The 26,380-nt window shown below is 35.2% G+C and overlaps 1 protein-coding gene across 1 annotated transcript in view; it reads left to right on the top strand.

The window, feature by feature from the left end:
• Positions 1 to 26,380, top strand: part of LOC137396308 (receptor-type tyrosine-protein phosphatase epsilon-like) — a 50,986-nt gene that overhangs the window by 6,950 nt on the left and 17,656 nt on the right. The window contains exons 6-11 of the mRNA XM_068082525.1: positions 3,766 to 3,901; positions 8,322 to 8,443; positions 11,921 to 12,072; positions 19,968 to 20,055; positions 23,625 to 23,698; positions 24,838 to 24,874. Coding sequence (XP_067938626.1) covers positions 3,766 to 3,901; positions 8,322 to 8,443; positions 11,921 to 12,072; positions 19,968 to 20,055; positions 23,625 to 23,698; positions 24,838 to 24,874 — 609 coding nt within the window. The remainder of the gene's footprint in view (positions 1 to 3,765; positions 3,902 to 8,321; positions 8,444 to 11,920; positions 12,073 to 19,967; positions 20,056 to 23,624; positions 23,699 to 24,837; positions 24,875 to 26,380) is intronic.

Below are 26,380 nucleotides of genomic sequence, written 5' to 3'. Positions count from 1 at the left end.
TTATTCATATCCGTTTATGGTTGTTGCTGCGCAACTAGTGTTTTATTCCAGTGCAAGAAAACAAAAAAGTTTCCACGCGAAAATTTAAAAAGATAAATGTCACGGAGTATTTCCTGATGCAAACGCGGATGGGTATGTGATAATGTGAACATGGTTATCATCGCCAATCACCAAAGTACTGTGGCAGCAACGCCAAAATATGGCGATATAGTGTGAACCAGCCTTTAAATCATATGGAATTTATTACATAATGCAAAGCAAAAACTTCACATAAATCTTTTACGTTAAATGTAATTTATGTCAAAGAAAATCTTGTTATAAAAGCATCTATACTGTAGAGTGTTTTCCAAGGCAGACTTTCTCAAAAGTTTTTAATTTTTGTGTATTCTCCTTATCACTATGGCAATCTCTTGATAACATATATTTAAATTCGACGCTTGTTTGTCGTTCTTCTCTATGGATAGCTCAAAGCTGCTACATAGCGTCGGTATGCATGAATATGAAAACTATCTGTTGCAATAGAAATTTGAGATTTCCTACTCCTTCATCGACATAATGCTAGCCAGGTGGACCAGGTGAGGCGCCATGATAGCATTGCTTCACATTAACTTGCGTTGGTCCATGACTCATCCTTTATTATTGTACTCCATTAATTGAAGCATTCAGGTTGAAACTCGCTCTCGCCTTACAATGTATATGCGCCCTTCCGGTAACTTCTACTGTGTTTAAGCTATGACATCAGAGGTTTGCTAGGCCTAATGCTATTTTATATCAGTCCCACCCCTTGTTAATTTACTTACGCTGGTTATTGGTAACTTGAGCGCACTAAGGCCCTCATTAGCCCTGTCCCATCGAGGTAACGCTGTTTGGCTTTATGACTTCCTTTGTAACACGATGAGATGTAATCATGCGCGATAGACGATGACTGGTAGATAAAAATAGAAAGGGAAATGTTTAAGGTAATGAAGAAATCAAACATACTCGCGTGTGAAGGTCATCAAGGAAAAGCCTGAGCTGTGAGTTGTACATTGTTCTCATAGTACCAACCCACAATGAAGACCTGTTGTCCAATAGAATCTATTGGACAACAGGTCCGTGTTAGCCTTTTTATCATCCAGGTGTATGAGTTATATTACAACTAGAGTTACCTTCTCTCTTTCAATACAGCCAGAGATGATAGGTAGTAAATGAACTGACAGCTAATACGAGGTTCAATGTCAGAGGTTTAATAACCCTCTACCAGCAATAGAGAAACGTATGAAATGCAGCAGTCATAGTGAAATTATAAAGCTTTTTTAAAGCGAAAATGTCAACTTTTCATTTATCACTCGTATGCAAAGTACCATAAACAATGAGCACAACATGTTATGTTTTACATCAACCTGTAAATGAGAAAAAGTTTGCTTGATAAATAAGATTTGTGATCTTTTTTGTTTAATGTTAACTAGCAACTTTCAATTCTAATTAACTTTGACAAATTACTTAGAATTGAAAGCGATGCTACTAAAATAAGCGGATGGTTTTTTTAGGTGCAAATTGTTCAGTAGAATGGCATTTTTTCAAAAATTAGCTGAATATAGCCACCATTTTGAATTTCTTCATTATGTAAACTATTAGCAGTAGATTTTAATATTTCTAAATATTTTTAAACTGTTTAGCTTTTTATTGTTCTTTAGATTTATAATTTTTACCGAATACAGTGGTCCCCTGCCATAAGTACAGTGGTCCCCTGCCATAAGTACAGTGGTCCCCTGCCATAAGTACAGTGGACACCTGCCATAAGTACAGTGGTCCCCTGCCATAAGTACAGTGGTCCCCTGCCATAAGTACAGTGGTCCCCTGCCATAAGTACAGTGGTCCCCTGCCATAAGTACAGTGGTCCCCTGCCATAAGTACAGTAGTCCCCTGCCATAAGTACAGTGGTCTCCTGCCATAAGTACAGTGGACACCTGCCCTACGACAATAGTTTATTTTGGTGTTGGCATCATAAGGCGAAGATTTTATATAAATAGGCATATATAGAAACTCATAGTAATTATCTAATGCAAACCTTCCCTGGTAAAAACATTAAAGTTTTATATACTATCTGCACGTAACATAGCTTTATACACATACTGTACGTATTAAAAATTAGTAAGAAAATAGTATAGTAACCTGAGTAACTATAGTAACCTACAGTAACTTTAGTGTATTTAGTAGTAATGATCTGCTTATGATTATGGTTATATTTTTTCCTTTAATGTAGTTATCAAACTTAGACCCATGGCTAACGAATTAAAGTTATATATGTAGTTATATACGTAGTTATACACATATAATTATTTAAAGTTTATAGCAAATATTATATTAAAAGCTAAAATAAACAGTAAATTTTTACTTTCCCTTACTTTTAACTAATTTTTGTTTCACTCATGCATTATGAAGCATTTATGAAACACAAAGAATGCTGAACTGAGAAAGAGCAAGCATCGTATCTCTTCCAGGCGTTGTGAGAGGTATTTCAGCGAATAGCATATCGCCATCTTCATTATTTCAATGTATTTCAGCAAATGCCAAATTTGAATTCTAAACGACATTGTTATTTATGTCAAATGGTGAAAGAAATGTCATAATGAGGAGACAAAAAAACATTGTGTTCCACATCATAAACCGAAAAACGGTAAACACGGATGTCGTATCGTGAGACTGCGCTGTATATTAGTACTCTATGAGTGCCATGAGAGATCATCAAGCGTGATAACTAAGTGCATGATTATTCTGAAATGTGGCAAGGCTGGTGCAATGTAGAGTGTCAGCCTACTGACACTCTCTAGGCGCAGGTCATGAGTTCAAATCTCATTGATAGGAAGCTTTATAAACCTTAAGTGTGACTTTGGCCAAACGGAAGTACGGACTGATGAACAGACACAGCTCTTATTATAGTAAAGATTGTTTTATATTAATGTAGATGGTGTTAGGATTGAATTACAGGTACATTGTATGTGTATTTTTAATTTATTTCACTAATGATTGTGAGGCGCTAAAATGAGTTGACCTTTAACCTAACAGCACAGGCTTCTGCATTTCATATATTAATGTGTAACTATCAGTTTTAAAATACGGTTTTCACTTGTGAGTATTATAAGGATGCTATGACCTGTCCTCAATGACTATGGTCAAAAATTGGAGTAATCTCATCAATAAAAGGGTGTCATTACTCCCAAGTTTCTATCGATACGCTAATATTGTTACCCAGAATCTAAACTTGGTTTAATTTTAGAAATGATCAAATGACAAAAACTGTTAATTATGTTATAGCAATTTTTATTGGAAATTAAAAGCTCAGACATATTGGCAGTCATAACTTTTCTCCTAACTTTTATCTAGCAGGGCTTTTTATCAACAAATATAACCCTAAATGGTGAGGAGCTAAAGGTGTTCGTAGATATTCGCTGTTTTAAATACTCAAATTGGATCTCCAACCTGTCTGACCAGCCATTACAGTCCTACTTCTCTAGAAAATTCACTACACCTTATACCAGACACCAACACCTTACCAATTTACATAATAGAACAGCGTTATGCAAAAAGAGCTTTTTCTTTCAATACACATAATTTAATTTACTTTACTATTTTTTGTTTTTCTTCTCTTGGTTTAATCTGTTCTAAATGACCTTGATCGGTGGTAATAGAGTTAATATCTATCTAATAATCTATCTTGAACAAAATCTGTTCTACAAATAGTCCGAGATTCAAACTTACGACCGAATGCGCATACTATTACAGTGCCTGGGATGAAAGATACAAAAGCAACACAATTACTGACTACAGGACAGCTGGTTGGGGTGGTTGTAGGAGCATTCTGCCTCCTCGTCATTTCAGTTGCTCTCACTCTGCTCATTGTATGGAAACATCGCCGCCTGTGAGTAGGAGTTATCTTTTCTTTATATTTATTCTTTGTATATTGTTTTTCACTAGAACGCTTCAACAGATCTAATCGGGTTAGCAGCAAAAATATATAAAGTTTATGTGAAGTAGAATGTGTTAAGTTTTTAAAAGATTTGATGAGTCGTCACTCATTTTAGCTCTTTCGGAACCATTATATTAGTAGAACGGCAGCAAAGACAGTCAGCGAATGACTCGCTAATATAGATTGAAGTCTTTTAAATGAATTGATTAAAGATTACATCAATAATTTTGTATAAAGTAGTGCTGGGACGATATTACGATATTTCGGTATATCGTCGATATCACATTCTGATACCGACCGTACCGAGTGCTTTCTGCCCATATCGAAATATCAGATATCGTCGATAATATAGATCCATCGGTTTTTTGACGTCATCGCCCTGTTTGCAATGCGCTCGTCTACGAAAAAGCCGCCATCTTTGTAGAAAACTATCGTCATTCTCTTGATTAATAGTATGTTAGTTGTAATATTCAATTTTGCTGATAACAAAATAACAAAAAGCTTTTATTTGCAGGCATATTATCAAATAAAATGGAAACTGTGAAAGTATCCTGAATGCAAAATAGTAGTGAACAATTCATGTTTAGTTTGAGATTATTATTGTAAAAGTTAAAAGAAATTTTACATGAGATGATGACTTCAAGTAAGTAATGCAGGATAACTTTTACAAAAATAAATTGATTGATACTATATACAAGAGTTCAGGTCTGAAGAATAGATATTCTATGAGTATTGATTGTGGCAAGATTGATTGTTATTAATAATTTTATGACTATAATCAATGATATACAGCCCAAATGGGGCTGTATATCATTGCTATAATATGGTCTGTACCATCTGACTGTGTAAGTATCTTGATGTTTACATGATTAATAGTATTTTTCGATGTTGTTTTGATACTAAAATAAAAAATTTGCATACAAAAGCATTGTTTGCAATAATTAATTGCAGAAGCTTCGTGTTTTTAACAATAAATGTTCTCCATAAAGATGGCGGACAACGATATAATGACGTCACGAAAAACGAAGGCTATTCCACTCTATTTGATACCCGATTCTTCAAAGAATTATACTGGTACATGGATTCATTAGGGAGTTGTCCTTCCATGGCAGTTTTTTTTAACAAACCAGACAACTCCAAATAACATAACCGATATTTCGATATATCGGTTCACCAAGCCATCATATCGTATCGAAACGAATTTTTGATATCGTCCCAGCACTAGTATAAAGAGAATCTTTTTGCTCATTTGTTCTGGTGCTACTGGCGCTACTGGCGCTACCGGCGCTACTGGTGCTACTGGCGCCACTGGCGCTACTGTTGTGTTTAAAAAGGTCCATTGCTATTTAAGCATTTTGCTGCAGTGACAAGCAAGCTGTCTCCTTTTTGGTTTGTTTGCTGCTGGTTTAACTTTTTTAAAGCGTTTTTTTTTATTTTTCATGTTCTGAATGTGTTTTTTGTAAACCACTTTAGTGCTAGCTGTTTTAAAACTACAGTGAAACTCGGATAACTCGCCCTCAGATAACTCGAAAACACGGTTAACTCAACGTATTTGTTTGGTCTGTTCCCACGCAATGATAAATGGCTTTAGATAACTCGACCGAAACTCTGTTAACTTGAACAGTTTTTTGCCAAACGGCTACCGAGACGGTTGTTACTATCACTTTAGAATATCACTTTATTCCAAGCCATAGAGATAAACATCGACTTTTAGTAGTTCTTAGGCCTCGTTATTACCAACATCGGCAAAATATTTTTATTAACGACTTTTCTAAAGGTTTGCAAAAATCAAATTTTACCAAACATCCAATTAGTGATGGGCCTCCAAAAGCAAGAAAAGCAAGGTAAAATTCGGATAAATTTAAAATATAATTGGCAAAATTGATAATGGGTTTTTAATAGTAAAGCGGTTTTGTAATAATTGACTTACTGCAAAATCGATCTTGGTTAAAACGCTCGGTAGAAAAATACGTATGTATTTTTTCCTGAGCGTTTTAACCGCGATCAAGTTTTGCCAATTTTAATCTTAGAACGTCCTGGCAGTCACATCACCTAAAACAACAAACAAATCTCAAATGATAGAAAAATATCTATACTTTCTGATTAAAAATATTTAAAACTTCACACGAGAGACACTTTAACTTGCAACAAGCAATCTATGCTTTTGATTTTTATATAGTTGTATATGTACATGTATCTACTGATAACTACGAGCACTTATGACTGTCCTGATAACTTCAACGCTCTAATAACTCGAACACTTTTGCTCGGTCCCTTGACGTTTGAGTTATCCGAGTTTCACTGTATTTTTATATTATTTTGAATTTTCTGAATAGGTCTACTTTTATTAGCGATTTTTATCTTAAAAGCGCTAAACGTTTATAATCTTTGAAAAATATGACAAGAGTTTTTTGTCATTTGGAGCACAATCTTTTGAATTAGCATTTACTATTTAAGAGTTGTCTGTTTACATTACATCATGTGTAGGCAACTTCACAAGTGCTAGAAATTTTGTTCTTGTCTACTTCATAGTTGGGGAAATTCTTTTTGACAAATAAGTGAGTTTGAGCTGCATACTTCCCAAACATTGAATAATGCCTCGCGCCTCCTGTTAGAATAGCGTACAGGACTGTCTTATTGTATATTGAGTCCCCTCCTCGCCGGTATTTGAACAATAAAATGTGTTGCTGCTTCATAATATGAAAAGTTGGTAGCCTAGTTGCACTAATATATTATAAGTGATTTATCAATAGATAATATAGTGATTATAAAACTTATACTTAAAATAGGTGTAGAACGTTGGAAAGGGTTGCTAAGGAATCTTCAACATCTACCTGAACTCTAATGAGTTTGATAATTCAGAGTTGTTGTTGGCACATGGATGCATCGAGCGTACGTATAGTGGTTTCCGGCTAGCTTCAGTAAGATGTGAATAAAATGGTTTCAATGCACAGATTTCTAATTAAATTCTTTAACTGTCAAACAGTGAAATTATCAAAGTATCAATGGCAAATAGCTTGAAATTAAAAGGAAAGACACAATTCTCAGAATGTATATGAAATTATTACAATTACAAAGTATTAAAAAGACAAGAAAATAATATTATTAAAAAACAAACCTTTTGCCATCTGCAAACTCGCAGTACTGTTACTGTTAGAAAAATGTGATAAAGTTATTAGAATTCAGAGTTTACTAATGTGTCTCGTTGTAAAGTCAGCTGTGAACTGCCTGTTCTTGCTGGGTGGCAGATTGCCAAACACTAAGAAAAACACTGCTAAAGAACACAGGACTGGTCCACTCAATTTGATCAGTTCTCCCTGTCCAATCACAAACCAGGCAACACTGCTACCCCCCCCCCCCCCCATATAACAGCTATAACAGATGTGGGCTTTTTGTAGAAATGGTTTAATGGCTGAACAACGCTTAAAAAGTTTACTTCAAACCAAAATAACGTAGCAACTGACTTAAGCTGCTATTATAAACCTTTATCAGAGTGTTTAATTAAAGGATTCATTTTTTGTGGCAAACTTAAAAGAACTTGTCAAAATTTTACTAGCTAAAGGTGTTGTGATAACGTTTATAAATAATATTTACCTGAGGTATCGTTTGTTATTTGTTGTCATAGCTTGTCATGCTACGCTGTAGTTATAAGGGATTAAGGACTGGCCGGCCAGGGATAGGGTTAGGATACTAAAGACTACAGCATTAGTTAAATAGCATCTGTTTATTTTCTAGTTAGAGTCTCAATGAGTAGCTTCGCCATAGGTTGACATCTTTCTGCCTGTCTCGGGGATTCTCGTTCGAGTCGTTAATATGAATGTAAACAAAAACATGTGATACCATCACAACAAAATGTAATCCTTTTTTCAATGGATTACCTACTGACATCTAGCTTTATAACTTATTTTCTACTGAGAAGCTATAAGTAGTTTTTCATCTTCTCAGAGCTGCTGTGAACTAACTAAACAGAAGAGCTTGCACTCACACTAAAAACATTTTGGTAGCTCTAGTTAAATTTGATAAAAACAGAGTTATATGTGCAACAGAAAAGGTGATTTTTAGATGTAAGTTAAAACTAATTTTCAATTTTAGATTAGCCACAATTAACTATGCAAAACTATTTAAAATAAATTTTCTTTCAGTAGTAATAGCGCATACCCTCTTTCGGTCATTATTACGTGAGCCAATGAAACGCTCCAGTTGAAAAGCGTATGAGTCATAACCTGTAATCAGGAAACAACGCAATGCTATCGTTTGCCGTAAAGGTACTGCGTGTGGTCTTCCAGCATCTCAATGCTCGCTCATGGGAGCTCTGGTATTGCTATTGAGTACAATCAGCTAACCTAGATGTCATGTGGTGTTGCGTTTCTAGAAAAAAGAAGAAACCATCTCCTACTGTTAGGTATGAGGGCACTACAGAGAACTCGTACGATGTACCACCTGCGGCTGCCAACCGACCTCGGCATACCCTTACAGAGTTAAGTCAAGAGATAGGTAAGTGGTTTTGTCTTGAGACCATTTCATGTCTTATTTTAAGTCAACATTTAGTATGTTGTCTGTGAATCTCAAACATTGGTTAGCTTGCTGGGAGGAAGTCAATAATTCTTGCATGTAACATTTCAAGTGTTGTAGCTATGCCTTAACCATTAAAATCGGTAATCTACAGTCGTGTGGTTCACGATCTAAATGAATGTTTGTATAGCAGACTTTACATTACGAGTAGATGAGTTATGCTGGTAATTTAGAGATACAAACGTTTGTAGTTGAATAGTTTAAAAGAAGAATCGAAGGAAGGTTTGCATTTAATGCGCCATCATGCAGTGTTTGTGAAATCTGATAGAACAGCCAACGGTACTAGAAATTTAATGGAGCTGGGTTTGGTTTGGTTACACAGTGAATGGTGGTCGCTGAAGCATCGATGCACCGCTAGTATTTGACTGCAACAACTCGCCTCATGCTAGCACAAATGGATGACCAGAGGTATCACACACATGCTGATACATCTTATCAATAACTGTTCCTTTTTGGAATGTTTCACAGATGCCATTTTCGACAGTCAACACATTTCCAGCATTAACTAGTGCATACTCCATGCCTACCTTTCCAGCGACTGTCTACCAACTAAGACTAGCTCATGTAGATAACTATGTGGCTCCGTATCCTATACTTGTGTTCAGTAATTAGTTCATATTAGCCTATGCACTCAACTCCACGCCTCCCCTACCTGTATTATAGAACAAGTCACTGCCATTACTGCTATGGAGGCCTGTCACTAATATATCATGTGATCTGTAGCCAGGGCAATGGTCTGATGGTTACAAATGGGATATGTTCGCATGCTTTTATCATCTAACTATTCAGCTGTGGTTTGGCATGGTATGTCAACTAGTTGGTTTACTATCGCTGCATTAGTTGGTTAAACACATTAAAAATAGTATTTTTTACTGTCTATATTTAATCCCCAGCTGTATAAGTATTGTTTTCCTCCATGAAGTAATTTCCTACATGAAGAGGGTGCATTCAGCTTGCTTGGGGCACCAGTATTTCAGGTTTACCTGTCGTGTCCTTGACTGACCTTTTTAGGATTCAAGTCCTTGACCTGCTCATAAAAGGTTATGTACCGATTTCTACGAGACAAGTCTGCTCCGCAGCGAAATACTGCTTTGTAGTATTTTTCTGTGCAAAACTACATTTAGCTAAAGACAGCGCTGAAAATGGTTAACTAACATTTTTGAAATTGAAAAGCAATCATATACTATTAATTCTAACCATTTTTGCTCCACCTAAGGGTGGACAGCCTATAAACAAGTAGATGTGCATGAAATATGCTGCATCTTCCACTTGGCAGTTTTGAAATGCTTCTGACAGTATTGATGACTTCCTGATCCTCTCCAAGTCAGTTTCCTTACCTCTGGGCCTTCAAGTTGTGACATGTTATTGGCTACTCTATGCTGATGCAGCATGCCACTGGATGACGCAATAAGAGGCCTTTCAATGTGGTCTAATTGGGAAGGTTGAGAAAAACAGTATATTATATAGCCTGAGATTTAATACTTCGTGGGTTTTTATATTATTCCTGATACAAAACTGCTGTTAGGCTATTTTGTGTGTTGCTTCAAGTATGCAATGTTCTGGCCGCATTTGTATCATAATGTTCTTTACGAAAAGTATATATCGACGCAGTGACGTAGCATCACTACAACTTTATAATAAGCCAAAGCCATTGGGCTAAGGTGAAATTAGCCTTATCAAATATATGCTCTTTTTGACATGAAACTGTATCACTCCATGGAAAGACACCACAATTTATCTTATATAAGCCTATATAGGATTTACTGTATTGTAATACTTTTATTGTAGGGCCTACATATAATAATATATTGTACATATATTATATGTATTGTATTGTGACACATATTTAGAGATTCGTAGTTAGTAAATGTCGTACATATAATAATATACTGTGTATATATTTTAACCTATATATTGTATTGTGACACATTTAGAGATTCCATAGATATATATACCTAGATTGGCCAATAGGGAAAAAGCCTGTCAGACTTAAATAGCATGACGTAACGTCATTGTATTGTACCTCACGCTTGACTGCACTGCTGGTAACAATGAAGCTTATGAGGAGAATTTGACAAAATTACATTTATTTTCACATAAAAACCTTCTTGGATACATAATCCAGTAAACTAAAGCAATTTTGTGATAATATCTGATAACCACCTTAGATTAAAAATATAAAAGTTATGAATTGTTGCGAACAAGTCATGAGCCATCAGGGCTTTATTTGCCACCCTCTCCTATCCTCATTCTCTCTTTTCCCCTTCTCCAAGGAAGATGTGAGAAGGGGAAAAGAGAGAAGGGGGAAAAGAAAGAGGGGAGCAAATAGCCCACCCACTTAAAGATCCAGACCCTGGCTAGGTAAAAGACTAATATCATGTTGAACTAAACATGACAAAATATGATGAGCCTGTGAAGAACTACAATCAAATAATGCGTATTTTAATAATGAAGTTGCCCAATCAAACGTGAGCTGTTGTTGGGTCTGGCTGAACCAGCTTGAGCATGACTGAAACCACTTGATTACACGCTGTTGGGCTTGAGTTACTGTAACTGTTTCTCCCAATGGAACCTTCCGGTTCTGGAAGATTCAGTTTGTTTGTGAGTGGGCATCCCTTAAAGATGAACTTGGACAAAAATTTTAGTAGATTTTATCAGACAGTATCGGTATGTTTCTATAATTTGCGATTGTTTTTGCTGTTTGAGGTGATCTGACTCCCAGGATGTTTCAAGATTTCAATCGGCAAAACTTGATCGGAGTTAAAACCATAGATATAGTAAACCCTACTATATCTATGGTTAAAACACTCAGAAATACACACGAAACGACGTCATTAGTTGTTATCGATACTATAGTTGACTTTGGCTATTGTGCTCAAGTTGCATCGTTGCGTGTCTCTATTCTGTCGGTCTCTTTGCGACTAATGACCTCATAATCGCACTTTCGCTTGATTTTAGCGTTTTCAAGTTTCAAGTTAAGTTTTAAGTCATCAAGTTTTATTGATTTCAGTCTTGAAACATCCTGGCAGTCAGATCACCTCAAACAAAAAATAATCGCAAATGATAGAAAAATACCGATAGTTTTTGATAAAATCTACTCAAATACTGTGTAAGTTTCTGTTTAAGAGGCTGTTTTTGATGCTTGGAAGTTCTGATATATCTGATCACTTCATTCTACCCTTCTATTTCATGAGATTTCATATGACTTGCTTCTTGCACACCTCAATGGAGCTAGTATTAGCCCCATTACTAACAACCAGCTTTGTCCTGCAGTCACCATCTATTTTTGTGCCAGGAGAAGTGTTTCCATGGCAATGGTTGTCATGGCAACGTACCAATTTCTGTAATTATTCTGGGTATTAACCAGCCTGGGGTAAAATACTCTTGTACGCACTTCAGGTCGCGCTTCAAGACACAAAAGTACTAAAGCGCGTTACGAGAATTGTCCTACCGTCGCTTCTCCCATAGAAAACGAGAGTGAAGCTATCCCAGTTTCCCAGCTCAAGTGGTATAATGAGACAAACCAAGAGCTCATCCTACAGCAATACGAGGTGTGTGAACTTTCCCCATAGCTCCTACCCATATTATCGCTAGTTCCGATGGAATCTAGAGTATAGCTATAAGTTGACTTGCCTATTTAACTTGATTTTCTATATATAATTTCACCTGTTTACAGACTGTAATATGTTTACAGAAATTGCTTAGAAGGTACCAAAATTAATAAACATTGAAAAGTCTATTTTTCTCTGCTCATGTCTCCCCACTTTTCTTCCAAAATTATAATATAAATAATGAAGTAATTGAACAAAAATAATTAAATAACATAGATTACATATTTAATAGCCCTGTTCTATTAGTCCTACGTTTTTTGTTGTTATATTTTTCAAAGATTTTGAAGAGAAATTTTTTCAAACATGAGACGAATTGGTGGGTCCCTAAGTATGTATGGTATGTTTTTTGTTTATTGCTCAGGTCATTAGTTACAGTCAAACCTTTACATAATAAGTTTGTTCTTTTCATTTTCTACTTTATATGTGTTGTATATTAAAACTGTCACCTTACTAGGACAAAATATTTTGCATTCTGTTTACTTTGTTCTAGAGCTAAGGAGTAATAATTCAATTAGTTATACAGTGAATCTTGTCTTTAACTGTTACTTAACCTTAGAAACTTGTGAACTGAAGTGAAGCCGTGAAAATCCATAAGGTCAATGTTGGAGTGATGGAATTGACTTACACCAGAAATACATTTAGTTTAATTAGCCTAAGGTATATATTTTTATTATGTTGTTTAATTTTAATTTGCTAGATTTTTTGCGTGCAAAATCATCATGCTTCAAAACTTTTGGACGTCGCATGTAGGAAAGTACTCTGTATGGAGACAAACATTTGCTGAATTTTGTGTCAAGCGTTGGAAGACTGGTGTAGAGGTTTGACTGTACGTAGAATGTAGAGGTTTGACTGCACTTAGTGTGTAGAGATTTAACTGTGCCTAGTGTGTAAAGGCTTGACTATGCCCAGTGTGTAGAGATTTGACTATACGTGTGTAGAGGTTTGACTATACCTAGTGGGTAGAGATTTGACTATACGTGTGTAGAGGTTTGACTATACCTAGTGGGTAGAGATTTGACTGTACCTAGTGTGTTGAGATTTGACTGTACGTAGAATGTAGAGGTTTAACTGTAGCTAGGGTGTAAAGGCTTGACTGTCAGGTACTAATTACGCAATGCAACACATGATAAGTGCCCATGTAATGAAACACTTGATAAGTGCCAATTTAATGACGCACATGTTAAGCTAGGTCTTCTCAAAGTTCATATATAGTTATAAAAATTATTTTGTTTTCTGGCATCTGAGTCCTAATTTAAACTAGTTAGCATGAAAGGTAGGTAACTACCTTATGACTTGCTCTAAGCGTTATGAGTAATCTTTATTCTAGGAATAGCATATTTAGCACTACATATACATTATATATATATATATATATATATATATATATATATATATATATATATATATATATATATATATATACTATGAGCTAGTGAGGTCAATGGGATATGATGACTACCTTGGCTCACTCTCCTGGCTCAATCCTTTCCTGGAGTACTCCTCATGATTTCATTTCCTAGGTGTGCCTAGACACACGAGTCAGCATTGCATTTCATGACTCATAGCACAGCCTCTTCACTCTCAGGTAGTGAACTCAAACAATAGGCACTCAGCACTAGTCTGTGAAATATCAATCTATTTGATGTATTCTTGGAACCAATGAGCATAAGGTCTTGAGTAACAGACTTAGGTGTAGCCAAGGTGCATAGAGTTAAATACTGGCAGAGTGAGATCTTGAGGCTTGTAGATATCTATTGCAACAGAATATCATTTATATCACGGGATGGCTACGATGCTTCCTTTCAAGCTCGATGAAGAGAATAAATAATCTTGCCACCACAATCAGTTTAGTTTGTAGCATCTTGGAGGCAAATTCGGAACAGTTGTGAAATGCTACATCTAGTACCATACTAGTTGTGACATTGGTAAAGGATAATGCAAAAAATCCTTTGATAGTTGTCTTTGCATGTACCAATTTCCATGATAAAACTAGTAGTATATATTTTTAATAGTCACCTTTTGATAACTTTATTGTCCACTACTTTATTTTACTATATTTTATATTATCTCTAAAGGACTCTGTTTTTATTGTAAATCAAATTTTATTAAAATTTTTATTAGTTTTATTAAAATAGCCGTGCTAGGGATCAGTAAGCCAATCACAATAAAGCAGCGGACATGAAAATCAAACTCTGCTAACATTCGTCATGTTTATCGATTGTGCTTAGAGTTCATGTGAAAAATACCGAGTGACTTTGGATTTCCTATACACAATGACTGTGTGAATGGATATATGTATGGCTATATAGAATTTGAATTCTATCCGGGACCCGAAAAATTGCAAATAGAGTTTTAGTAGGTTGTACGATGAATAGGATACATGATGGTTCTCATTAACAAATTTGTTAAGCTCTTCATTATCGGGTGTACGGATATGCTTCTCACAATATCATTAAAAACCTTCGCCTGAGATCTTTCTTAATAGTTCATGTTTGTAAGCTATGATAACTGACTGCTGACTGTAATAAATGGGTTCAGTAAGTAGATGCTAAAAATATTTCTATTGATTCATCTAAGGTTATTCTCTAATTGATGAAGTAATTTTGTCAATCATGGCTTGTTGAGAGAGGCAAGGAGGGGATAACTCTGAATTTATGGATACATGAAGGTCTAAATTATCAGCCCATCACCCACCCAGATTTCGGGGATCTCAAAGCATCTATACTTGCTATAAAGAAAAGCAGCAGTCGACTCATATGGAGTGGATATTTATTATTCTTATATCTTATTCTAAAATTTACTGATGGTAATAATATGGCTCTGTCAAATGCTAGACTATCAAATCCCTGTCTAGGATGTTCTGGCGCAGACTTTCCAGCGAAATACCTTTTAGCACTGCAATTTATATACCAAAGAAATTATTTACGTTCATGTACAGTAAAAAAAATGATAGTAATAAGAAAATGCAAAAAACATTTTTTTCATGAAACTTCATGCACAATACCTTTTTCTTTAGAATACATAAAGAATAAGCTGAAATTTTATTTCAGTTCTTCGCGTATCACTTGTTCAGTATTTCTCTTGGCGTTTTATTGCACATTTAACATGAGCATATTGAATTGATGCAGATGATGATCTTTGACCATGCTGGTTTGTTTTATTAATCACTTCACCATCTTTGGTATGGATTCTCCCTTTGCATCAATTCTTATGCTTACATCTTCAACAATTGATAGAAGGATCTCGTAAACTACATCTGTCAAATACATGAATGTAACCGTTATGTACAAAAAATTTTCTCTCATTTGAAATCTGTTAGGCCATAAGTCACAATGAAAGATGGATAAATTTTAAACTTGTAACATGTGCCAAAAAGTTCTGCGCCAAAAAGTTCTGCGCCAAAAATCGTCATGCCAAAAAGTCCCATTCCAGTCAAATGCTAGAGAAGCTGGACATGCTAGGTGTTTTGAGGTTTGTAGTGTTTTAACTCAAGGAATATTTCCTCTAATTTAATCATATTAGCACTAAGGAAATGTGCTGCCCTCATTCTGTTTGTACAGGATCATAGATTGTTGGGTTTAGAACGTTAATAGACTATAGCTAGCAGAGCCCGTGATTACTTTTGTCAATGACTTGGCAGCAGCTGAAAGTGTTCAGTCTTGCGAAAAACTCCAGTTTGCCTGTTTTGACTTTCACCATATTTAGCTCGCTCGAAATGTCATCAGTTCACAATCGCAGCCGGCACCACCTAGGAGCATTATCAATAGATTTTTATCTTTAAAATATGTTTTCTTAGTCATTTTCATTCAAGTGAAAGAAAGCTCTTTGCTTTCATTGGTCGCATAGAATTATTAGTCACTAGTTCTAGGCGGAGGTAGTAAGTCACAATTCCAGAGAGCAGCCGTTGCCTACTACCCTAGGACACTTATATTTTGCTAGTATTTAGTTTCATGAGTAGCTCGCATACTAAAATTTCGGAGCAACTTAATTTCGCAGCTCTGATGAGTGCGAAAATATAGTGATGTGAAAATATAGTGATGTGGAACAAACATAATTAGATTCCTCAGGTTCAGTTCACCGATGAAAAAAAATTTCAATTTGCGACTAGTTTGTAATTGTGAACCGCAGGTAGAATGGTGTGGGCAAGGTCGATAATGCAATTTGATCGCTTGCTGCCATTTGTTTCTTGGACTATCAACAGGCCCGTTTTCACTGGGGCAGCTAGCTGGCCGGCTGAGCCGCCCCAACTTTTTGGGAATTTTTTACAGCAAGTGCAGTCCAACTCAGATAACTCGCCCTCAGATAAAATGTAACATTTCATCTCAAACACAAGGTCAACTCAAACGGATTTGTTTGGTCAGTTCCAACGCAATGATAAATTCCTTCAGATAACTCGACCTCAACATCATTTATTCGAAAAATTATTTGCCCAACGGCCATGGACACGGTTTTTATCGCTGTGGAATATCACTTCATTCCAAGCCATAGAGACAAACATCAACTTCTAGTAGTTCTTAGGCATCATTATTATCATCATCAGAGGCAAAATATTTTTGTTAACGACTTTTATAAAGGTTTGCAGAAGATTAAGTTCTATCAAACACCCGCTTGGCCATGTCCCATCGAAAACGTAAAAGCCTCCGAATGAACTTAAAATAAAATCCGCAGAATTGATCTTTGTTAAAACGCTCAAAAGAAAAAGATGTCTTTTTCTGAGCATTTTAACTGCGGTCATGTTTTGCCTATTTTAATTTAAAAACGTCTCGTCAGTCACATCACTTAAAACAAAACAAATCTCAAAAAATTACAAGTTATTGAAGAGGTGTCAGTGGTGAATCCAAACCTTTCCAGAGCCATGCTGCTTGTGTAGTACTGCGAGTGTCAGTGCATGTGTCTTATTTTCTTTAACACACGGTGCTCACTGCATTGATTGATGTCCCCAGCAAACGATAATCTACTAATTCGTGTGCATTGACATCAAATTCCTATCATTATAAATCATTCTTAATGGGAAAATAATCATAATTAATTGCAAAATAATAACGTAATAAATTTTGATAGTCAAATTATTTTGTTGGTTTATATTTTAACGATGCTATAGTGGTCGTTAAAAACGTTAAAATAAATGTCGTTATAAAATTCCATTCTACAGTATCAATGAACAAAGCTATTTAGTTTCGCTTTTTGGCTCGTTTGTTATGATAGTTTAGTTTCGCACATGAAACTTTCGCGAGAGGATGACACCGCGAAAACGCGAAAGTTAGATGCCGCGAATACATAAGTGTCCTAGGGTAGTCTAGAATGCAGGACCTGCAAACAACAAACAACAGGTTGGGATTCAATTCCCACAAAAGGCCACCACTGGTGACAGTCGTCTTAAATTGTTCTGTGCGACTGAGTATGTCATCAGTCATCGAGATTCCCTTGCTATTAGACTCAGACATGTCCAACCAAGATCACAGAGCCATTGTTTATGCAATAATGCTCTTAAAAATGCGCCAGCGAAAGCCTTTTGGTCTTACTTCATAATACAAGTGATAGAAATAGTGCCATCATGGTATATCTTCAGTGCCTAATCACAATCTTTACACAACCTGATGGCTTTTTCAGGGCCACCAATTATTATAAACATTGTTCAAATAATGTTTCAATAGGACCACAAAATTAATTAGTTGAGAATACATGTACAATACGCATATAACTAGGCCACATTTTGATTTTATCAAGGTTAGTAGCTTACGCATTTTCATAGGAAAAAATTAATTTCTAATTGCTGCTTATTGGTGACTTCTTTCATAATATTAATTAGAGATTTCTGCATCTAATAATATATGGTTTGTGGTGGTTTCTAGCGAAATTAGGCAGTAAATCATTGCTACCAGCAATTGTCTCTCAAAATTTGAGGTGGTCTCATAATTCCTCAAGGCACTGCACCTTCTTTGAAGGAATGCATCTGACAATTTGCTTGTAATATCCACATAAGTACCACAGATATACCCTCTGTTGTTATCCGTACCATGCTTGCTAGAGGTGTGGATGACATCCCACAAATATTTCAAGCTAGTCGCAGTGAGGTATTGGAAAGCAGGTTCACGAGTGTCTCTTGGCAATATTAGTACAGTAGACGCTCCTACAACGAAAATAATTCGTTCCAGAGAATGTTTACGTTGTTCAGGTCTCACAGCTAGCTATATTGAACAGTCCTGTTCATGCCGCTCCCTATTTTGCTATAACAACCGCACCTGCCATAAGCTATGATTGCAACAGCAAAATTATTTTAAAATGATTTTAATCTTAAAATGTCCTGGCAGTCAGATGACAAATCACAAACAATTTCTAGTGATAGAAAAATACCGATAGTTTCTCATAAGATATTGTGTAAGTCCATCTTCAAGAGAAAACTTTAGTATATGTGTAGATGTAGGTATATAGGTATATGTGTAGATATAGGTATATAGGTATATGTGTAGATATAGGTATATAGGTATGTAGGTATAGGTATGTAGGTATATGTGTAGGTATAGGTATGTAGGTATGTAGGTATATGTGTAGATATAGGAGTATATGTGTAGGTATAGGTATGTAGGTATATGTGTAGATATAGGTATATAGGTATATGTGTAGGTTTAGGTATATAGGTATATGTGTAGGTATAGGTATATAGGTATATGTGTAGGTATAGGTATATAGGTATGTAGGTATAGGTATGTAGGTATATGTGTAGGTATAGGTATGTAGATATAGGTATGTAGGTATATGTGTAGGTATGTAGGTATAGGTATGTAGGTATATAGGTATATGTGTAGGTATATAGGTATAGGTATGTAGGTATATGTGTAGGTATAGGTATATAGGTATAGGTATATGTGTAGGTATAGGTATATAGGTATAGGTATATAGGTATATGTGTAGGTATAGGTATGTAGGTATATGTGTAGGTATAGGTATATAGGTATAGGTATATAGGTATAGGTATGTAGGTATATGTGTAGGTATAGGTATATGTGTAGGTATAGGTATATAGGTATATGTGTAGGTATAGGTATGTAGGTATATGTGTAGGTATAGGTATATAGGTATGTAGGTATAGGTATGTAGGAATATAGGTATGTAGGTATAGGTATGTAGGTATAGGTATGTAGATATAGGTATGTAGGTATATGTGTAGGTATGTAGGTATAGGTATGTAGGTATATAGGTATATGTGTAGGTATAGGTATATGTGTAGGTATAGGTATATAGGTATAGGTATGTAGGTATATGTGTAGGTATAGGTATATAGGTATATGTGTAGGTATAGGTATATAGGTATAGGTATATAGGTATATGTGTAGGTATAGGTATGTAGGTATATGTGTAGGTATAGGTATATAGGTATGTAGGTATAGGTATGTAGGTATATAGGTATATTTGTAGGTATAGGTATGTAGGTATAGGTATGTAGGTATATAGGTATATGTGTAGGTCTAGGTATATAGGTATATGTGTAGGTCTAGGTATATAGGTATATGTGTAGGTCTAGGTATATAGGTATATGTGTAGGTCTAGGTATATAGGTATATGTGTAGGCGAACTGAATTTGTAATTTGAGTCTAAGGTTCAGTATGTTCTGTGTGAGTCAGGCATTGACTAACCAAAGCAAAGTAATTCAGTTTTAACTTAGTTCATTTCTATTATTATATGCATGGCATATTCGCATGATCTCGTGCTGCTGTTATGGCAGCATTGCAGGGTATTTAGGATATAATGAAAACTACAGTTTTAATTATTCTTGTAATATTGTATTCATTTCTAGTCAATAATTTGGATTATTTCCTCTTCCATTCTATTTATAGAAACTACATGATGCCCCGACTGGTGAGACGTTGGCTGCTCTCAAGCCTGAGAACAGAGTCAAGTGCAGGTACAAAGACCTTTATCCAGGTAACTAGGACACTTATACTAGCCATCAATGATGATCGTATGTTTGTAAATACGCTGTGAACATTTTCATGCTTTGAAGGTTGGTCTTTCATCACAATATCTTGTTTTTGGCAAGGTCAAAGATTTTAATCATTAAAGGGAGCTCTCCTTGCAATGTTTATTTTAGGAAGAAGTTTTAACATTTGAAGATGTCAACAGCTACAAGTGATATCTGGATTGTTTTAATGACCATAGGTGTAATATTTATGAGTTTAATATATTAATAACTATTTGTTTGATATAGACCAACATAATAAAAACATAGTTACTGGAATTTTTACTATAGCAACAGCCGTGTCTGTCTGTCCGTCCGTCTAAAGCCTTGGTTGGATTATGGGAGAAAGATTTCATCATGTAGGATTCCAGACTACACATTGTCTAACAGTTACTATCTACTACACATTGTCTAACAATTACTATCTACTACACATTGTCTTACAATTACTATCTACTACACATTGTCTAACAATTAATATCTACTACACATTGTCTAACAATTACTATCTACTACACATTGTCTAACAATTACTATCTACTACACATTGTCTAACAATTACTATCTACTACACATTGTCTAACAATTACTATCTACTACACATTGTCTAACAATTACTATCTACTACACATTGTCTAACAATTACTATCTACTACACATTGTCTAACAATTACTATCTACTACACAGTTTTATAAACTTAGTATGTTACTATACCTGGCGACGTAAGAAGTGCGTGTTACATTCACATGGAGAAATAGGTTTATTATGAAATTCTACAAATGACTCACCATAGACACCACTTCCTGTGCCGATGAGTAGCCTATGCTACAAATGTCGGTTGCTACAGCTGGATGTTAAGAGAAAATATTGTTATAAACAGGGTTTGAACTCACACCATTCAGCTCTGTAGCCCAACACTCCAACACCTGCACCAATCAGCTATCTTCTAGCATTCCAAATATTTGTGCAGAGTTACATTCTGCACTTTATCAGAACACCTGCCGATATCTCATGGCACTCTAGATTCCCAGGGTACTAGTGGTTATACATCCTATCATTAGTCATCCCAGGTAGTCTTTGTCTATTTCTGTCCAAGTTGATGAGGATGATTTGATGCCACACTTTGTATTGTCTGGGACGTTTGGTATCGTACTCGACACCTGCAACTGAAGTAATTCTCTGTTATTGTTATACGGTAGAGTAGCAAGAAAACACTAGTTACTTCTGTGTGACCACGGATAGTGATCACTATATCTTGAAATGCATCACGTCATGAAAATTACACTTGCTGATCAAATCTAGTTTAACTTTTTCTGCTAGAAATTCAGAGAAATGATTGTTCGTTATTGGTAGTTCGTTGCGTGAAATAGTTGTTGCACCATGTTTACCAACAAACATGTGCTATCGAACATTTCATGTAGGTACCATTTTTTTGTAATTGTTGGATCAGCATAATTGCTACTGCTGTAAACATTCCTAAGAGTTATGTCCAAGGTATAATCAAGATACGTTTGGAAAATTGCATCCAAAAATATATTAGCTCAAGCTTGCAGTTTACAGTTTTACCTCTTCATAAAGATCAGAGGGTAGCGTGTAGCTCTCCGGGGGTTTTCACTCAAGAGTAAAAGCGTTTCTTTTAGTTCCAGCAGCAGTTTTGTGTCTCGTCAGTGACATTCGCTACACTTCAGTACAATGCAGCCCCTCTCTCTCCTCAAGCAGTTTTTGCTGGCAATTACTAATTGAGATTATAGCCTACATAGTTATAAAGTGAAAGGTCATAAAATATTTCTAAATAATCCTTACTAGTATATCTTTATATGCAGTAAAAGAAGTAAGAAATATTGAAAGGAGTAGTATTGTCACTGACAAGATAACTGTGTAAAATGTTTGCTTAGTCCTGGTCAGTATCATTTCAAATAAAACATGGTACTCTGTTGTTAGTAACTGGACTAGTACTGGATTAGCTTTTAGGTTGAACAGTAACCAATCACTGAGTTTCTCAAAGGAATCATACAGATAGTTTGGTTTTAATTCAGAATCTTAGCTTCACGAGTAGTTTGTTAAATAATGGAACAAACGTCAAAGTTTCACAAAGTGCAAAGTTTCACTGCTATCTCATACGCAATGAGCTTCCATACATTCTGTTAACTCAGTCTGTGATTATCACAGACTGAGTTAACAGAATTAACTCAGTAAGAATTATAACTGCGGTGTGTAGGGGTCGAATAGCTTTACTGTTTCAATAATGATAAAACATTCTATACTGCGAGTGCAACATTTTCAAGAAACAAAAATTGAAAGTCGATGAAGGTTGTTCAAATAATATTTTATTATTTTATATTTATTTTATATTTTATTATTAGGATTAAACCAATGATATAGGAACTTCCTATTTTTGCTTCTCTAAAGATATGTGGGTTTTTATATATAGTTGTTATACACGAATTGTAGTATAGGCAGCAGCATTTGAATGTCTCAATTTATATGCAGCTGTTTCTTCCCTAGTGTTTTTTAATCATTTACAGTAGAACCTCGGTTCTCGAACATAATCCGTTTCAGAAGGTTGTTTGTTGTTCGAGATCTGAAACAATTTTTCCCATTAGAATTAATGTAGGCCTATATAAATTTTTGTAGATATAGATCGTGTTTAATTTTAATCAAAGATTTTTTAATTTTAATAAAAGATGCTCCGGTTTGGTTGAGAACCGAATTTATCTTAGAGATCCGAGACAAACAAATCTCAAATTTTTTGGTCGAGAACCGAAGCGTTCAAAAATGAGTTTCCACTCTACTATGCTTCCAAGAGTTGTTGTTCTCTAGATATTGTCATCTAAATGAAACTTGTTTTATGATAGGCTAGTCGTTTTGGTCACATGTTTTTATCACAGTGTTCTTATCTATATAATATTTTAATTAGACTTGCATGAACAGCCAAACTATAGTTGGTTACCGTGGTTTATGGGTTTAGTTTATGAAGCAAATATTCATTCTGTAAATATATAATCTATTCCTTAGCGTTTTTAGCCCTTTTACAACAAAGTAGTCTAGTCATTTTGTTCCCTTACTAAACTCACATGTATATGGGAATATTGTACATGTTTGTACGCATACAGGTTTGGTAACAAGGTAAGCAAGTGCTTGAATAGCCTACCTCTGAATGACGTGAGGAGCTTTCGTAACATTTTCATTCGCATGAATATGATCTTACATATCTGAAGAATACCGCAAGATAAAAGTTCTGTGGTGAAAGAAAGCATTAAATAAATATGGCTCTGAACATCTCTGAGCAGTTAGAACTTTTCACTCTATTAGCATTTATATTATAAGAATTTATTTAAATTTTTATTTAGATAATAACTTTTTTTAGAGTTATTTCCTTAACAATTGACTTTAGTAGGTCTGCAGTAATATTCATGTCCAAATTGTAAAAAAATTCTAATCACTGATTTTTAAAATTTTGTTTAAAAATTTAAAAATTGATATCTGCAGGTTTTTGTTTTTATCTATTCTTTGAGATGATGTTGACTGTTGCAGCTGATGAATACAGAGTTCTCCTGAGACGGCTCCCATCTCAGGGCACAGATTTCATTAATGCCAACTTCCTCAGGGTCAGTTGCCTTTCTATATTTGTAAATAAATGTACAATTGTGTTTGTGCATGTAACTGTCTGTTACGATACTGTCCTGATGCATGTAACTGTCTGTTGTGATATTGTTCTGATGCATGCAACTGTCTGTTACGATATTGTTCTGATGCATGCAGCTGTCTGTTACGATATTGTTCTGATGCATGCAACTGTCTGTAACGATATTGTTCTGATGCATGCAGCTGTCTGTAACGATATTGTTCTGATGCATGCAACTGTCTGTTACGATATTGTTTTAATGCGGCAGAACGTAGTACAAGATATTTCATATGTACATATTTTTGCAAGTGTTGAGTATCCCCTTTGAGAATGTTGATCAGAATTTGCTTTTGTTCACATATTCTGGTGCACATAATTTGTGCGCATCTGCTGTGAGGCTTTGGAGTTGAAGGATACAGTAACTGTTCGCACGTATTTTACTTGAAATATATTTTGCATCATAGTGTGTTTTGATGAATGATGTCCAAACTGTCTCATCAAACATTTCAAAATAATCTTTGTAGAATCTGCCAGATAATCTGCTCTTTACTGTAACCTTACCAACACTTTGGTTGGGTTACACCTTCTGGTTAAAATTGCTGGAGTGCTTGTAGCTTTAGTACTCTAGTAGACTGCGTGAGCTCGGCATCAGTAATTGACAGCGCAAAACATCTTACCATGTGATTTTGTAAATGTTTAGTGGCTAGTTTTTGCTGATGGTAATAATACAGCTCTGGCAAATACAGCTTTCAAATACTAATATATTTGTTAATTCTATGTGCTTGAGGTTTGTAGCACTTTAGCTCAAAAAATCTTTTCTCTAATTTTAATCATTTGAACACCAAGGGTAAGGTGTCGTCTTCATCATAGAATGTCATGTTCAGAGCGTTAATGGTTAACATACAAACAATACTCATAATAGAGATGATACAGATAGAAATGTTTGTTTCTGTCAAATAATCACGTCTGTATCATTTTTTTCTAGGTACGAATGACAACTAATGCGAACTCACCTCAGTCTAACTTGTTGGTGGATCAAAAATTTAGTTGTCTTTATAATTGTACTTGAAGCCTGTTGTGCGATTGCTCTAAACTCATGTATTATTATTTATATTTTTCTAGGGATATGATGGCGAAGAAAAATATATAGCTGCTCAAGGTATGTCTATCGTAGTCTTGTAAGATTTAGTTAACTTAGTCTAAATTTACGTGCAGCAGGTTAGTTATGGCTGATGAAGCATCTACGGATATGTGATTAAGGTGAGAGCTTACAAACTTGCCAAGGAAAATTATGTTTACTTTACAATCAGTAATCACAGTCATTGTATAGAGCAGTCTTTAAGGAATGTTGAACTCTTTTGCTTAACTCCGACGACCTTGACCTTAGTTTGTATTAATGTACCACAAGTTTAAGCTCACTCTAAAATTAGCCTCAGACTTTGCATTTTTCGAAACAAATTTATCCTTCTATTGGTAAATCTTTTTCCTAAATTATCTTGTCTTCCCGATTAGGTTACTACCCAAGCATCCATAGGCGGCATATCTTGCAAGTGTTATGAGCATTGGAAGACTCGCATTTGGGCATTGATACATCAAACAGGTTTTGTTAAAAGTTCCTGAAAGCTCTGTGGTACGAGTTTGATTGATTGCAGTGAGGTATTTCAGTTATCACCACAAACGCTCTACTTGTTGCTATAACTAAATATTTGTGATGAGACTACTACCTAGAGACTCTGCAAAGCAACTTTTCTTGTCTCACCTCTGAAACAGATGTTTGGTCATTTATTAGTAACTTAATTTTAGGGAAAGTTACAGCTTGCTCTCTAATAGGTACACTTCTTTGGGAAATTTAAGCTGAAGTTTAAACTACTCAAAAGTGCAAATTTATAGAAAATTAAGATTTGTTTCTTTCGTTTTTAGCTATTTCTAAGAAAAAGACTAGACAACTCATGTGTTTTTGTATGTTTATATGTGCGCATATGTGGATATGTATGTTTATATGTAGATATAAGCATACATATCCACATAAAGGTATGTGTATGTGTGTATATACAGTCAAACATGGATAACTTGAACTTCACGGGACCGAGCAAAAGTGTTCGAGTTATCAGAGCGTTCAAGTTATCAGAGCACTGTCACAAGTCCATTTATTTATTTATTAGTAGATACATGCACATATACAAACTATAATAGAAATCCTAAGCATAAATGGCTTGTTTCAAATTAAATGCTTCTAATGTAAAGTTTAAAACTTTTTTATCAAAAAGTATAGGAGGTTTTTCTATCACTTGAGATTGTTTTGTTGTTTGAGGTGATGTTATTGCCAGGACGTTTCTTAGATTAAAATTGGCAAAACTTGATCGTTGTTAAAATGCTCAGAAGAAAAGACATCTTTTTCTTTTGAGCGTTTTAACCGCGATCAATTTTGCCGATTTTTCTTGAAGTTTATGCGAAGGTCACCTCACTTTTCCATGCTTCCGAAAGGCGATCGCTAAGCAGATGTTTTGTAAAAATCAAAATTCACCAAACCTTTAGAAAAGTAGTTGACAAAAATATTTTGCCGACGGTGGTAATAACGACGCCTATGATTTACGAAAAGTTGAGGTTTACCTCTATGACTTGGAATAAAGTGATTTTCTAAAGCGATAACAACCGTCTCGGTAGC

Source organism: Watersipora subatra, chromosome 5 (assembly GCF_963576615.1).
Source record: "Watersipora subatra chromosome 5, tzWatSuba1.1, whole genome shotgun sequence".
Lineage (NCBI taxonomy): Eukaryota > Metazoa > Bryozoa > Gymnolaemata > Cheilostomatida > Watersiporidae > Watersipora > Watersipora subatra.
The sequence above is the reverse complement of the archived record's forward strand: the minus strand, read 5'-3'. Positions and strand labels throughout refer to the sequence as shown.